This window comes from Scyliorhinus torazame, chromosome 9 (genome assembly GCF_047496885.1).
Source record: "Scyliorhinus torazame isolate Kashiwa2021f chromosome 9, sScyTor2.1, whole genome shotgun sequence".
In the NCBI taxonomy this organism is placed as follows: Eukaryota; Metazoa; Chordata; class Chondrichthyes; order Carcharhiniformes; family Scyliorhinidae; genus Scyliorhinus; species Scyliorhinus torazame.
In genome coordinates, this window is record NC_092715.1 from 120,486,163 (window position 1) to 120,503,703 (window position 17,541).

The 17,541-nt window shown below is 39.3% G+C and overlaps 1 protein-coding gene across 8 annotated transcripts in view; it reads left to right on the forward strand.

Annotated features, from left to right (window-relative positions):
* Positions 1–17,541, forward strand: part of ythdc2 (YTH domain containing 2) — a 227,156-nt gene that overhangs the window by 65,225 nt on the left and 144,390 nt on the right. For all 8 annotated transcript variants that reach the window (XM_072516464.1, XM_072516459.1, XM_072516461.1 and 5 more), the window contains 4 exons: positions 4,976–5,132; positions 5,263–5,370; positions 5,589–5,743; positions 10,290–10,425. In XM_072516464.1, coding sequence (XP_072372565.1) covers positions 4,976–5,132; positions 5,263–5,370; positions 5,589–5,743; positions 10,290–10,425 — 556 coding nt within the window. The remainder of the gene's footprint in view (positions 1–4,975; positions 5,133–5,262; positions 5,371–5,588; positions 5,744–10,289; positions 10,426–17,541) is intronic.

Here is a 17,541-nt window from a genome sequence, read left to right on the forward strand (position 1 = left end):
ATATTTTGGTTGTGGACATTTCTTCAGAAATGGAGGACAGCGATTTTGTAGGACTGAACAAAATGATTAACTTGAGGCACTGAAAAGTATTTTTTTTAAAAAGGTGGGAGTGGAGGCATGGAAATGAGGACAGACTTGAACAACAGTTTTGTAATCCATAGCTAAATGAAAATCCTAGAAGAAGAAAGGACTGAAAGGGACATTGGACTTGGAGCAGGATTAGGCCATTCATCGCTCCAGCCTCCTCTGCCACTCAGTAAGACTATGGCTGATTTGGTTGTAGTCTTGATTACACGTTCCTCTCTGCCCTCTAATCTTTGATTGTCTTGTTTATCAAAAATCTATCTTAACTCAGTCTTGAATAAATTCAGTGACCCAGTCTCGATTGCTTTCTGGCGAACAGAACCCCACATACTAATGACCCTCAGAAAATTCTCTTCATGTGTGCCCCTAGTTCTACTGTGCCACGTAAGAGGATGCACCGTCCCTGGTATCCACTCTATCAAGTTCCCTTAGGATCTTGTATGTTTCAATAAGATCACATCTCATTCTTCTAAACTGCAATGGGTAGAAGCCCAACTTATTCAACCTTGATAAACTCTTCATCTTGGTAATGAGTCGAGTGAATCATTTCCGAACTGCTTCTAATGCAAATATATCCTTCTTCAAATAAGACCAAAGATAGGGCGACATGGTGGCACAGTGGTTAGCACTGCTGCCTCATAGCTCTAGGGACCTGGGTTCAATTCTGGCCTCGGGTGACTGTCTGTGTAGAGTGTGCACTTTCTCCCTGCATCTGCGTGGGTTTCCACCGGGTGCTCTGGTTTCCTGCCACAGTCCAAAGATGTGCAGGTTAGGAGGATTGGCCATGCTAAATTGCCCTTTAGTGTCCAAAGGGTTAGGCTGGGTTACTGTGTTTACAGGGATAGGGTGGAGGCGTGGGATTAAGTAGGGTGCTCTTTCCAAGGGCCGGTGCAGACTTGATGGGCCAGAAACAGAACAAAATTGTACACTACTCCAGGAATGGTGTCTCCAAGGTCCTCTACAGCCGCACTAAAACTTCCCTGCTTTTATATTCCATTCCCATTGCAATAACCACTGAGTTCAGCAATCTTTCTCCATTTAATTAGTATACTGCTTTTCTATCCTGTCTGCCAAAAGTGGACAGTTCATATTTTCCCACATACTCCATCTGCCATATTTTTGCTCACTCACTGAACCTGTCCACATCCCTTTGCAGACTATCCACTTTTTAAAAACAACTTGCTTTCTTACCTATCATGGAGTCATCGGCAAACTTAGTTGCCATACATTCGGTTCCTTGATCCAAGTTATTGATCCAGATGGTAAATAGTTGAGGCCCAAGCACCAAACCCTGAGGCAGTCCTTGTTACAGCTTGCTAATCTGAAAAAGATCTGTTTATCCTTGCTCTGTCTCCTGTTAGCTAACCAATCCTTTATCCATGCTAATATGTTGCCCCATACGTCATGTGCTAACTTGAAAAAATCTTTGACCTAGCACCTTATTCAATGCCTTTTGAAAATCCAAGTACACCACATCTACAAATTCTTCTTCATCCACCTTGCTTGTTATTTTCTCAAAGAATTCTTAAATTTTGAATGTGTTATCAGAGTTTACATTGTGGCAATGAAGATACAGGGGATGGGAACTATTTTACAGAATGATCCCACTACCAAAGCACACCTTATACCTATTCTGACCTCATTTCCTTAATTTTGTTTAGTCCCATAAAGGGACTGGATTAACTTCCACTTACCAGATATGATAAAAGGGTCCACAACCAATGTACTAAATTGCCGTTTCATATTTTCAAATGCTAGTGGGTTGAATATCTATTTCCTGCAGTTTTTATTTAAGGTTTTCAGTTTGCTTCTCTGTATTCCAGTTCTGAAATAGTTAGCCATAATCCAAATTCTTAATGCTTATAAGAGAATCTGGTGGTGTAGCAGTTTAAGCTTACAGACAGGTTTCTAACCATACTAATTATACTGGCTCGGAGGGTGCCATGTACATATTCATGGAGGAAAGGTCACAAGAACTGCTTTTCTGACCCTTTTGAGGGTGCAGGTTGCATTTCAAGTCCTAGAAAATCACCTGTTTGGCTGAGCAATTATGTTTCTTTAGGGGTTGAAAGTGGAAGGAGGGAAACAATTTTCCAAAGGAGAAGACGGCGAAATCGCAAAATACGATTGGGTGGGGAATAGGTTCCGATGCTAAAATTGTGGCGGGAGTCGATTTGACGCCGAATCGCAATTCTCTGTCACCTCGACAGCGGCGTCAATGCCGTCCGGAACACATGTACAGTAAATACCATTTGCATATCATTACCGGGCCTGACCCAGTATACTTCGGGGCCTCTGCGATGCTCTGCCTCCATTGGGTCGAGTTCCCGATGGCGCGGTTCACTTGTGCTTTTAAAAATCTTAAAACTGCCGTAGTGGCTGCTGAGTGAGAGAGGGGGTACGGAAAGTGTCCAACATTGTCATAGTTTGCTGATAGTTGGGCTGCTGGCCGCCGGGCTTCTGCCAGGGCCGGGGGGAGTAGCAGGGTGTGGCCAGGAGGTGGGCTGTGGGGTTGGGATGGATGGGCACGGAACACCATTGCTGCAACTGGAAAGGCAGCCATGCAGCTGCGCACACTGCTAAGAGCCCACGGTGAACTTGGGGCTACGGGTCATATCGGTGTCTCCCCAGGCTACCTCCCCAGGTGCCCTCTGGCCCTAGTCGACCCATCAGCTGTATGGCGGGCTCCGGCACAACCAGTGCCATCTTGTTGGCTGGGATGTGTGTGTGTGTGCGCGGATTGTAATGTGTATTTGCGGCTGCAGCTTGTTAGCCACCTGAGTATCAATCACGGACCTGGCGAATCCCACACTGTTTTACATAGGAATCGATTGTGTTCCATGTGGCGCTGGTGCTTGCCCTCCACAGTTGCTGAATCAATCCAAGTTCGTTGCCAATTTTGCTGTCGTGAAAGTCCACAAATTCTGCGTCGGCGTCAATACTTAGTCTCAGAAACGGAGAATCCCGCCCCTTAATTTTGAATCCAGTACGGTTGAACATATTTAATATATAGAAATTTTAATGAAAATTAGCAGTGCATTTTTGATGATGGTTTGAAGGATTAGTTACTTATGATGGTATTTTTTATATATGCTGTGAAGTATCCTACTTCAGATAGACAGCAGCAGTATAACTGGAGTGGGTGGCAATGACAGGGTTGTATAGTTTGTAAAGCATGTTAGCTGTCTCTATTAGAGTACTGCAGTTGCAGTTGACTAAATAATAAGTTTGACCATAGGAAGCTAACCTTAGCTACCTCAGCAAGTTTGGATTTAGATTTATGATAATCAAGTTGCAGTTGTATCATTAATTTATTTAAAACATATTCTCATATGTTTCATTTATTGCACCTTTCTCCTATTGTATCTGTAATGTTTCTACGTTGAAACCTCCAGGGTATTTTTCTGCTATCCTGTGTTCCAGGCGGCAGTGAGAGCTTATTAAATAAATGCATTTCAAAGCCATAGTTTAAGTTTGTGATCCTTTGAGTGATGATCCTGTTTCCAATTCAGCGGAAGTTATTATAGTCTAATTATTATTAATTCTTGATATTTCCATGCACATTAGCTGCTTCAATATTAGTATGGACTATTTTCTCCACTTCATGGCAGCTAAGCGGTCACAACCATTTGTTTATAAACTTACAATAGCTAAATTGTAGAACCTAAATGGAGATTACATTCAAACAGGCCAATAGTTTGCATCACAATGCTAAATATGGAAATTTCAGTGTAATTTCTTGAAACCAAGATTGTCACAGATATTTCTGATCGTCTATTTCCAAACCAAGACTGGTTGCTGAGGTATTAAGATTGGCCGCTAGACTTTTGGGTACAAAAGAAATTCAAGGATAAGTGGCTAGTGTGGGATGGTGGGGTTGGCATAGAAAATCAGCCATGATCTTGTTAATATCATAACAGGCTCGAAGGACCAAACGGCCTACTCCTGCTATTTCCATGTTCTTAACCTAGTGCAGTGAGAGGTGTGATTAATGAAGTCTGTTAATCCAGAAAACATTCTCCTTTTCTCAAAAAAACAAAGTTGCAACTAATCTTAACAAGATAAAGGTGAAAAAGGAATGTTATCAGAGGCTGTAAACAACTGGAAAGTAACTTTTATCAAAGGCTCAGAACCGGAAGTAACTACATGGGGTTACTAAACACCCTGAGAAAATAAACATTAATTCGAGACAAAAGCTGGTACGCCTCAAAAGTTTATTTAACAAATTAAAATGAAAGCTGTTTTCTCGCAGCCTATTCCTTCAATCTAAATTAGAGAGATAAACTATTCTCGGACACCAATACCTAAACTTTCCTACTTGTGTTTATGTGCAATTAATAGTGAGGTGAAAATTGTTTTCCTTCGAGCTGATCTCATAAGCTCTGAGAGCCTTCCAATTGGTTCATATTGACATTCTCCAATTGTAATGAGAAAAAACATTTTTCTTGTTAAATGGTGGCACAATGGGTTGAAAAACTGATGTTGGCAGGCTTAGATGATAAATGAAATACAGTCATTCAGTAATTTTGTCAACTGCTTGGCAAAATGGTTCTGTGGTCCTTGCAGCTCGGGTCACGGCTTGTGGGACAAAATTTGAACAGTCCTAATGTGTGTCACTGAACATTAGAGCACTAATGTGCTGAACTTGATTGAATTCATTCTATAAATGCAGACATAAATTACCATAAGAAGTGAATTAAATACATTGGTTAAACATGTATGGGTGGGGGGATTGCAGGGATATATGCTATGCAGCTACTAACCAGCTAACTGAAAAGAGTAGAAATTATGCAGATAAAAATGTATATTACCTTATCCTTGTTTCACTAGGTGCAAGATTAATGGTTAAAAATAGATACGCATTCTTTATTTTCCCATTTTTATGTAACAGGATGAAGTACATGAGCGAGATCGCTTTAGTGATTTCTTACTAACTAAACTGAGGGATCTGATGCAAAAACATCCATCTCTAAGACTTATACTTTCTAGTGCAGCTCTGGATGTTAATCTCTTCATCAGATACTTCACTGGATGTCCTGTAATTTACAGTAAGTAAAAGCTGATGAACAACATCTTGTATTATGGTCAAGGTATTGAATTTACAATTATATATTGGATCAAGAGTATAACAAGGCAGATTTAAGCATGGTTTAAAATCATTGATGCCTTTCTTTCAAGTTCAAGGAAGACCATTTGAAGTAAAAGAACTATTTTTAGAGGACATCTTGCGTACAACTGGCTATACGAATAAAGAAATGTTGAAATATAAAAAAGAGAAACAGCGAGGTAAGTTCAAATGCGAGTATATCACCATTGCCACCTGACTGCTTGATTAAAATAAGAACTGATATTGAGCCAGCAGGTTTGAGCAACAGTCCAGTTTGGTTAGATTTTAACCTAGTAGTATAACATAATGTGTTCCAATAATACATCGTGTGAACATTAAACATACTTAGAATCATTAATTATATTAATTGCTGAGAATAATTATATTTTATCTTCAGAGGAAAAGCAACAAACAAATTTAACTGAATGGTATAAAGCTAAGGAGACGAGTAATGCCAGCAGATCGGAATATCAAAGACAAAGATTTATCCCAAGCCTGACAACAGAAAATGATTTGCTTGATGATGGCGGAGACAGTGTATTCAGTCAATTGGTAATTTGACAAACTTTTAAATAATTATTTTCTTTCTATTTTCCTGCTGTTCTGGCCAAGTTAACTATTTGACATTTTGGTTCCTAGGGCAGACAATTTAATCTACAGTTCCAATTTCGATAAGTTTGTAGTCATCTAACATATGTTGGAAGGGACAGCCGTCAAATTTATTTTATCCCTAAGAAGTCTTAGTTCAAACAAAACAGCATGCATCATGAATAGAGATTGTAATATACTCCGGCTTTAGTTGAGCGTCCATTTCTGTTGCATCATAATAGTTTGTGTGCACTTGATCAGTCCTGATTGGACCATTTTAAGCAAAATGCAAAGGATTGGTAAAACACGCATAAAAGGAAGAATGGAAAAAGCCATTCAATCCTATACAGTGTAACCAAGTACACCACTGACCCACCATGAATTACCTGGGTGAAGCAATAAAAAAATCTATCACCAATTCAGGAAATACTCTGTGAAATTCTTTGTTAACACCAACAATAGTACAGCTATATCTAGATTAAAACCATGTTAGCAATTGTTCTATAATATTAAGTTAGTCTGCTTTGTAATAGACACCTGCCAAATTTTGGGCTCCGCTTTCTTATGAAGTTCATAAAAAAACAATCGAATTACCATGTTTGACAGTCAATGCTCAGCCTACGTTGGACTGCTCCTCAAAAGATGGGATAATTGAAATCATATTTTATTTTGCAATATGTCTGGATAAGAAGTCAAGTCTAGGAGAGGGGATAAATGGGGTGAACACTTTAAAGAACTTTAAACCGCATATGTTGGGGTGTGAGAGATTAGATGGAAAAGGTAAATGGTAATTGAAAAATAAATGAAAGGGAAGAGAGTACTTTAATAGTCAAATTTTTCTTTAAATCATAGAATCCCTATAGGGCAGGAGGAGGCCATTCAGCCCATCGAGTATGCACTATCCCTTCGAATGAGTACTTTAACCATGCCCACTCAGCTGTCCGCCCCGCCCAAGCCACGCAACCTGACCGACGCGTCCCTGGGCTCTAAGGGCTAATTTACCATTGCCAATCCACCTAACCAGCACATCTTTGGACTGTGGGAGGAAACTGGAGCACCCGGAGGAAACCCACACAGACACTGGGAGCACGTGCAAATTCCACACAGACAATGATCCAAGGCCGGAATTGAACCCGGGTCCCTGAAACTGTGAGGCAGCAGTGCTAACCACTGTGTCACCATGCCGCCCTACTGGCAGGACTGGCAAAAGGAAAAATGGAAGATGTGAAATAAAGCAGGAGAGAGAAATTAAAAAACAAACAGGAAAATAAAACCGTAGAACTGAAGGACAAGTTAGGGTTTCTCACCCAAATAAGTGTTCTTCACACAGTCACATAGGCATAAGGAACAAATTGAACAAATTGCAGGTGCAAAATCAACTTGGAGGTTATGACAAGCTGTGGTCTGGGAGCTAAAAATACCATGTTAAAAAATCTACAAGTAAGATAGGAAAAATGGTAGAACTGAAGGAGTAGCCTTTGTGATTACATTTATGAAATCACAGGCCAGCAAGGTGGCAAAGTGGTTAGCACTGTGCCTCACGGCGCCGAGGTCCCAGGTTCGATCCCGGCTCTGGGTCACTGCCGTTGAGAGTTTGCATATTCTCCCCGTGTTTGTGTGGGTTTCTCCCCCACACCCAAAGATGTGCAGGGTAGGTGGATTGGCCACGCTAAATTGCCCCTTAATTGGAAAAAATGAATTGGGTACTCTAAATTTATTAAAAAAAATATATGAAATCACATCACTGATGAGAGGATCTGAAGAGAGGTAAGTAGGAAGTGAAGACTTGACAAAGAGAAAGAGGTTTAAGACTCCAATAGCAGATTTGTATAGACACCCTGCTAGTAGCTGTGAAATAGTAGATTGAATAAATCTACTAGTTAAACCTGTGGCAAAGGTGGATACGGGGATGGGGGTTAACTTTTATATAGATTTGGATAAGCAGACAAGCACATGTCATAAAAGTAATAAATGTCTTGTGTCTGTTTGGGATAGTTTTCTGAAATACTGGCTGGATTTAACAAGGTGCTATGGGCCAGGCTCCCCATCTAAAAAGTCAGCGAGATTTATGGAAGGCTGACTCCATTGCAATTTAGGTAAGGTTGATCTCCACAAGACGAGATCAAGGATGCCCACAGTAAATGAGACAAATTGGCTAATGGATAAAATGTTAGAACATCAGTGGGATGTTATCAAAAAGTAATTAAATCTGATATAGAACCAGTTTATACACCTAAGGGACAAAGGTTCTACTTGTCAATGAAACACAGCCATGGACAACTGGTAAGGACAGCACAAAGCTAAAAGAAAAGCATTGAAAAATGCAAAACTTGGAAAAGAAACTGGCAAAGGCAAAATTACTAAATGGGAATATGAGAAACTTTTGAAGAATATCAAAAGCAATACAAAAAAAATTACAAGTAGAAACCGAGTGTAGGGGCAATGCAGCCTCTTGAAAATTGGAACGATATTGCCTATGGAAATAAGGAATTGACAGACATTTGAATAATTACTTTACATCAGTATTTACAGTAGAGGAAAGGTCGACATACTGGAAATCACAAAACTAATATTGAATCAGGGACAGTGACAAAATTAATTTCAGCAAAACAACAGTAAGGAAGAAAATAATGGCACATAAAAAGTGACAAATCCCCAGGCCCAGAGGGTTTCCCTTCCAGAATTCCAAATAAAGTGAGTGAGAAAATTGCAGATGTCCAAACTACAAAGATTTTTTGATTTGTGAATTGTTCCTTTGGTTTTGAAATTGCATAGATCCAAATTGGCAGAATGCACAAAGATAGGTGGCATTGTAAGCCTTGTCAATGGAAGAATAATATTACAAAGCGATGTTGATAGATGAATTGAATGGGGACAGCTGTGGCAAATGGATTTCATTCTAGGCAAATATGAAGTCATCCATTTTGAACCGAAAAACAATAGAACAGGCTATTTTTCAAACAGTGAAAAGCTAGAAATAATGGAGGTCGAAGAGACTTGCGGTCCTGTTGCAACATTAAAATGTCATGAACAGGTGCACAATATACTCATTACAAGTATGAATTGAATGAAGACAACTTATGACGCTTTCATAAATCATAAAAGGTTAATGATCTAAACAGTTTATGATACAAATTTATCAAAGTTTAGTAAAATAGGGAGAGAAGTAGGCCATTTAACTCCTCGAGCTTTTACCGGCATTCATTGAGATTTTGACTCATCTGCACTTGAATTCCATATATCCACCGTCGCCCCATATACCTTGATACTCTTGTTTTAAAAAAAATAAATTTAAGAGTACCCAATTCATTTTTTCCAATTAAGGGGCAATTTAGTGTGACCAATCCACCCCGCCTGCACATCTTTGGGTTGTGGAGGTGAAACCCACGCAAACACTGGGAGAATGTGCAAACTCCACACAGACAGTGACCCAGAGCTGGAATCAAACCTGGGACATAGGTGCCTTGAGGCAGCAGTGCTATCCACTGCGCCACTGTGCTGCCCTGCTTTTAATACTCTTGGTTAACCAATATCTATTAATCTCAGTTCAGTAATTGATCTAGATCAATTGCCATTAGCTCAAGAACATTTCAAACTTCTACCACACTTTGTACCATACTGTACCACATAGGCTATTGATTTCTAGCCGTTTATGTTTAAAGGACTCTGACACAAGGAGGTAGAAGCTGTGCATCAGTTATGTAAAGTCCTGGCTAGACTGCACCTGGAGTACTGCATTCCATTCCGGACACCAGACAGATAAGGTTATATTAGCAGGAGAATGATTTCACTGGAATGATACCAGAACTCCAAGGGTTAAATTACAAGGAGCAATTATGCAAAATGGGATTGTATTGCCTGGAATTTGGAAGATTATGGGGTTACTTGATTGAAGTTTTCAAGATATTAATGGAAACATGAAGGGAAGATTGAGGGGGACTATTCCTGTTCATTGGGGAAAATAAGATGAGGCAGCATAGTCTAAAATTTAAAGCCACACCTTTCCGGAGTGAAATTCAGATGCTGCACAGAGTATGGTAGTAGTTTGAAATTCTCTTGTGCAAATGGCAATTGATAAAGATCAAATATTGAACTTTGATTAATAGATATTGGTTAACCAAGAGTATTAAAGTATATGGGGCGACCGTGGATATTTGGGGTTCAGGTGCAGATGAGTCAAGATCTCAGTGAATGCCGGTAAAAGCTCGGAGTTAAATGGCCTGCTTCTCTCCCTATTTTACTAAACTTTGATAAATTTGTATCATAAACTGTTTAGATCATTAACCTTTAATGATTCATGAAAGCTTCATAAGTTGTCTTCATTCAATTCATATTTGTAATGAGTTATATTGTGCATCTATGACACAGATGATACTGGGTTCATACCTGCTAATAAAGTGACTCCTGACGGGATGAAGCTTGCCTCTTATTGGAATTATTGCCTGAGATGTACAGTTGTGCCTTTAGTAGCTATAGTCTCAATTTTCTTTCCTGTTTTTATACTCCACAGAATGAAAAAGATTTCAATTCTCTTGAGCCTTGGCTTATAAAGGAAATGGATGCCTGCCTCTCAGATATTTGGCTGCACAAAGATGTTGATGCTTTTGCCCAACTCTTTCATCTTATTTTAAGTGAAAATGTCAGTGGTGAGTTTTCTTTTTTGGGCTCATTTATTCATTATATGCCAGCTGCAAGCTATCTTGCCGGTTCCAATGCCGATTAGAAAATTGAAGCCAGTGCATCCATAAGCCTCCAATCCACACAGGTGATGGCATAGTACCAAACTGTAGCAATTTGTTAAAACTTAACCTACTGTTTTCTTAATTTAATTTATTTTTATTGCTATGAATTTACCATGGATTTATTTGTAAGCTATGTTGTCATGTTTTTGTTTCATGTACTATTTTTCTGAAGAGCAAACTTAGCTAAGGAATCATTGTAATGAACAATGGGTGCAAACAACAGATGTAATTACACATCAAGATAGTGTAAGGAATATTTAGATACACATTAAAGTAAAATAGATTGTTATGTGCGAGGCGTTTTCAGAACCCCAAAATGTATCATGGAGTTCAACCAACCTCACCCTTTAATGTATTTGTTGCTTTTCCTAACACGTGGCTTTTCCCCTAGGTGTGGGATTACAATTATGGACACGTGGGTTTTTAAAACACAAAACACGGTTTATTCCATGAACTCAACTCAACATCTTAAATAAACATTGGATCTCTTAACATCCCTTTCTTCAATGATAACTCAGAAAATATTGCAACAGTAAATAACTCCTCAAAATGTTCCTTCAAACTTCCAAGAGGCTTAACACCTTTAAACAGTATCACATCAGGTTAAAGGCTTTACTTTAAATCACCCAAATGATCCAGAGATAGTCTTTCATGGTAGAGATCCAGCTCACTGCAAAACACAGACACACACCCAGCTCTTTTCACAACCTGCAGCTCTCTGGAAACACAGCCACACACACACTGCTTTTTAAACTGAAACTATAAACCTGCAAAATGGCTGACCTAAAGCCCAGCTCCACCCACTCTCTGACATCACTGTTTTCTTAAAGGTATATTGCTTAAACATCCGTGTCTTGAAGGTACCCTCACATGACACCTCTCCCGCCCCCCCCAAGAAAAAAAAAATAAACCATCAACTTCAAGATGGTTTCATTTTTCACTTTTGCACCATCCACTAAGAAATGTGCACAGTAAATACACCTTTTCGTTTAAAAAAAAAAACCACATGCAAACAGGTATAATAATATAGTCCATTTTTCTTTGTTGTTCTTCCTCCAACCGAAATCCTTCTCGATTGACAGTCTCTTTGAACAAAGTCTCTGCATTGAACAATCCATCCATTCCTCTACTCCTCTGCATTTCTCTTTGAAATCAGATACTTTAGTTCAATCTGACCACAGAGTCCCTTGCAATTCTCCAATACGGGAGCATTGGTGATCACAGCTTTCAGGCAGTCAAATGCCTGTTGAAAGTCCGCTGTCCATTTAATTTTTTTACGTTTCTTCAGCAATTCCATCAGTGGAGTAATCACGCCACAACTTTTGCACAACTGTTCGATCAAATTCATTCATGTTAAGAGATTGGATTGTCTCCCTTCGTCTTGAGGGTATCGGAAACTCCTCAAGGAAAGTGATTCGGGCTTCTCCAAACTCACTTTCGGCGAGGTTCATCACCAAACCCGCAACCTGAAGTCGATTGAAGAACTCCATACGATGTTTTAAATGTTTTTTCCATGTCTGGAAGTTGGGAATAAAAGCAGATTGTCCCACTTTCTCCATGCAATCCTTCAATGGTGGGACAGGATAAGAGTCTGTTCTTGTAACTGCATTCACCTTACGATAGTCCACACACAACCGTTGGGTTCTGGTTTAGGTACCATCACTATGGGTGAGCTCCATTGGTTGCAACCCACTTCAATTATGCCATTCTTCAACATGCTCTCAATCTCTCTGTTAACCTGTGCCAATTTTAAAGGATTATGTCTATATGGATGTTGTTTGATAGGAACAGCATTGCCCACATCTACATCCTGTATAGCCATTTTAGTACTTCCCAATTTATCTCCACAAACTTGCCCATGTGATATCAATAACTCTTTTTCAGGTCAGTTTGTTTTCCCTCTGGAAGGTAACTTAACAATTCATCCCAATTTTTAAGAACATCCTCATTTTCCAATTTAATTTGAGGTATGTCAAATTCACAGTCATCTGGATTTGGTTCGTCACTTTGAGTTAGAATCATTAAAATCTCCTTTTTCTCTCCTTCCCTTTCAAAGTACCTTTTAAGCATATTCACATGACACACTCGGTGAGTCTTCCTTCTATCTGGTGTTTTTACCACATAATTCACCTCACTTAATTTCCTTTCAATCTGATACGGTCCACAAAACCTAGCTTTTAAAGGCTCCCCTACCACTGGTAACAACACTAAAACTTTATCCCCACTGGCAAAACTACGAACTTTGGATTTCTTGTCCACTACCCGTTTCATCACATTTTGTGCAACTTTCAAATGTTGTCTAGCCAATTCACCTGCTCTATTTAATCGTTCCCTAAAATTTGACACGTAATCCAATAGGGTAATTTCCGATTTCTCACCCACCAATTTTACCTTAATCTATTTAAGTGGTCCTCTTACCTCATGACCAAAAATTAGTTCAAAAGGACTAAATTTGGTTGACTCATTAGGTGCATCCCTAATTGCAAACAATACGAATGGAATTCCTTTATCCCATCCTCTGGATAATCTTGACAATACGCCCTCAACATTGTCTTCCCTGCGATTCTGGATGGTACGCAGTTGATTTAAATTGTTTTATTCCTAAGCTATCCATAACATCTTTGAATAACTTTGAAGTAAAATTCATTCCTTGATCTGATTGAATTTCTGTGGGTAGTCCATATCTAGTAAAGAATTGAAGTAACTCCTCCACAATCCTTTTAGCTGTAACATTACGTACTGGAATGGCCTCTGGAAACCTAGTAGACACATCCATTACAGTCAAAAGATATTGATTCCCACTTTTTGTTTTAGGAAGCGGTCCTACACAATTGATTAGGACCATTGTAAAAGGTTCCTCAAATGCTGGAATGGGTATTAAGGGCGCTGGTTTTATCACTGCTTGAGGTTTCCCTATCACTTGACGTGTGACATGATTGACAAAATGTAACTACATCTTTATGTAGTCCAGGCCAATAAAAATGTTTCTGGATTTTAGCTTGAGTTTTCCTCATCCCCAAATGACCTCCCACTGGTACCTCATGTGCAACTCGCAACCCCTCCTTTCTATACCCTACCGGCAATACTACTTGATGAACTTCTGCCCACTTTTCATTCGCCTGCATATGTACAGGTCTCCATTTTTTCATCAAGACACCATTTTTACGGTAATAACACTCTGGTATACTCTCAGGTTCCTCTTCCGTATATGCTTTCTGATATATCTGTTTTATTTCTACATCTTTCTGTTGTAACTCCGCCAATTCTCCTGAACTAAAAATATCCGCCTCATCCTTGACCTGTTCTTGTTCTTTTCCAACATCTGATCAAAAATCGTTTCTGATAATTGCACTTCAACTTCATCTTCACTCTTTGATTTCTCCTCTTGTCTTAACCTGTGACTTTGCGACCTTGTTACTACACAATCCGGAAAAATCCCAGGATATTCGTCCTTCAACACTTCAGTTGACTGATTTTCCACTGGCTTATCAACCACAGGAGGCATCACTACCACCTACGATCCAGCTAAATCATTACCCAAGATAAACTGTATTCCTGGACAAGATAGTTTCTCTATTACTCCTACTACCACTTCACCACTCTTCACTGGACTTTCCAACCTTACCTTATATAATGGAACGCTACTCCTCTCACCCTGAATTCCACATATTACCACCTTTTCTGGCAACATTCTTCCCAAACTACATAATTCCTCATCTCTTACCATTAAAGATTGACTAGCCCCTGTAGCTCTTAAAATTGTAACTTCTTTACCTGCTCCTCCTGATACACATGAGTAAACTTTACCCACACAAGTAAATTCTTTAAATACATCTGGCACCTTCTTAACAATTACTTCTTGAACAGGCTGTACAATCTTTTGCACCTCCTTCGCTTCCCTTGGGCTTTCCTTTACCACTCTAACAAACCCCACTGTCTTATCCTGTTTTACCACATCAGCCTTCCCAGTGTTTTTCTTCAACCACCAACACTGTGACTTTACATGGCCTAGTTTATTACAGTGAAATCATTTAAAACTTTTCATTTCTTTTCCACTCTCCTGGATTTCTTTTTTAATCTGAGGTACACTCTCTTTATTGTCTCCCATCAGATCACCTTTACCGTGACCACTTGAGTATTTCTCATGTCCCCAGTTTCTATCCCCCACCGGCTGAAACCGATGTCGGAAACCAATCTTTGATTTATGCACTAATTCATAAACATCTGCCATTTCCGCTGCTAATCTCGCAGTTTTAACGCTCTGTTCTTCGACATGAGTTCTCACTACATCAGGAATTGAATTTTTAAACTGCTCCAAAATTATAATTTTTCTGAGAGCTTCATACGTTTGGTCTATTTTCAAAGCCCTTATCCACCTATCAAAATTACTCTGTTTGATCCTTTCAAACTCCATGTATGTTTGACCCAATTCTTTCCTTAAATTTCTAAACCTTTGTTTGTAAGCTTCAGGCACTAGCTCATATGCACTTAAGATGGATTTCTTCACCTCATACGTTCCAGATACCTCCTCCGGTAGTGATGCAAACACTTCACTAGCTCTACCTACCAGCTTTGTTTGAATCAGTAACACCCACATGTCCTGTGGCCATTTCATTAGCTACCTTCTCAAATGAAATGAAAAAGGCTCCACTTCCTTCTCGTCAAACCTTGGCAATGCTTGGACATATTTAAATAGATTCCCACCAAGCCTTCATCTATGACGCTCTTTTTCACTATACTCATCACTATCATCCAACTGTACGTTTCCCTTTACGTCTGCCAATTTTAACTGATTGTCATGTTTCATGGCCATTTTCTGAAGTTCAAACTCCCTCTCTTTATCTTTTTCCCTGATCTGTATCTCCCTTTCTTTTTCTTTTTGTTCTGCTAGGGTTTTCTTTCTTTACTCTTTTCTTCTCCTTTTCTTTTACCTCTCTCTTTTTCTCTTTCTCTTTCCTCTCTCTCTCTTTCTCTTTCTTTTTCCTCTCTCTCACTCTCGTATGCCAGCCGCTTTAATTCTTTCTCATGTTCCATTTGTTTAATTTGCAACTGAATTTTTGCCATTTCCAATTTATCTCGGGCAACTTTAAATGCTTAACCACCGCCATAATTACCTCATCCTTTCGCATTTTGTCAGGTCATGTTAACTGCAATGTTCTTGCCAGACCCAACAGTCTGCTTTTCGTTTCTGTCCGTAAGGTACTATGTGTAACATTCTCCACCCCCAAAAGCTTCTGAGCCTCTGAAAGGGCCATTGTTCACAGCACTCTCCCCACTTAAACTAAAATACCACACCGGAAAAGCAACAATCCTTCACTGTCTTTAAGTTCACAAAAGTCAATCCAATAGATAGACTTTTATCCCCCTCGAGCCCCCAATTGTTATGGGCGAGGCGTTTTCAGAACCCCAAAATGTATCACGGAGTTCAACCAACCTCTCCCTTTAATGGATTTGTTGCTTTTCCTAACACGCGGCTTTTTCCCTAGGTGTGGGATTACAATTATGGACACGTGGGTTTTTAAACAGAAAACACTGTTTATTCCATGGACTCAACTTAACATCTTAAATAAACATTGGATCTCTTAACACCCCTTTCTTCAATGATAACTCAGAAAATATTGCAATAGTAAATAACTCCTTAAAATGTTCCTTCAAACTTCCAAGAGACTTAACACCTTTAAACAGTATCACATCAGGTTAAAGGCTTTACTTTAAATCACCCAAATGATCCGGAGATAGTCTTTCATGGTAGAGATCCAGCTCACTGCAAAACACAGACACACACCCAGCTCTTTTCAAAACTTGCAGATCTCTGGAAACAGACAGACACAAACACACTGCTTTTTAAACTGAAACGAAAAACCTGCAAAATGGCTGACCTAAAGCCCAGCTCCACCCACACTCTGACATCACTGTTTTCTTAAAGGTACATTGCTTAAACATCCATGTCTTAAAGGTACCCTCACATGATGAGATGTTCAGTTAAAATTTTAATTGAATTTATTTTCAGCTGTAAAATAATAACTTGATGAATCATCTGAGTTTCTCCACCCTGTCGAGCCTTTATAATTTTCTACATTACAATCAGATCTTATAAACTGAAAGGAGTAAAGCTAATTTTATGCAACCCGTTCTCATAATTAACCCCTTTAAGGTTCAGTGTCATTAAGGTGAATCTGTGCTATACGTCCTTGAAGGCCAGCATACCTTTCGTGAGGTTCAGTGCCCAAATAAGAACACCATAATATTGTGAAATATGAATGTTCCCAATGTTAATTTTGTCTTTTGTAGATTTCCGTTACTGAGGAAAATATAGCTGGCAAAACAGTTTTTCCAAAGAATTTGACAGTTTTGATGGAAGTTAGAGGAGCTTTCTTTAATTGGCAGCCTTTTGTGACTACTCTTTCAGGATTGAATTATCATAAGTTCTTAGTTTGTCACTGATTGTTTTTTATCCAGTTTTCTAGCGACTTTGCTTTTATTTATATGTGGCCTATGTCTTAAGTTTTCATTTGCTGATGTACCATTTTAATCTTATAGATTTAGTGTGACAGAGATGCATGATGGTGAAACGGTGATTTTAAGAGCCAAACAAATGTGATGTAGGAAATATACAAGAATGTCAATAATACGTGTAGGTACACAATCCTGCCTTCATACTGTCATCTCCTCCATTATGTTCTGTGAGCTGCCACCGTAGTAAATGGGATATATTTGGAACAGATCTAAGAACTCAAAACTGAGCATCCACGAGCTGCTGAGGACCATCTGTCGTAGCAGAATTGAATTCCACCGCAACCTGAAAGCTTATGGGCCGGTATATCCCTCACTCTAGCATCAATGTCAAGCCAGGGATTAGCTCTGATTCAATGAGCTGTGGAGGAGAGTATACCAGGAGCTGGAAAAATAAATACCTCAAATGAGGTGCCACCCTGGAGATGCTACATCACAGGGCTAAATACATGCTAAACAGTGGAAGCAGCATGTTACAGACAGAGCCAAAAGATTCCACAACCATTG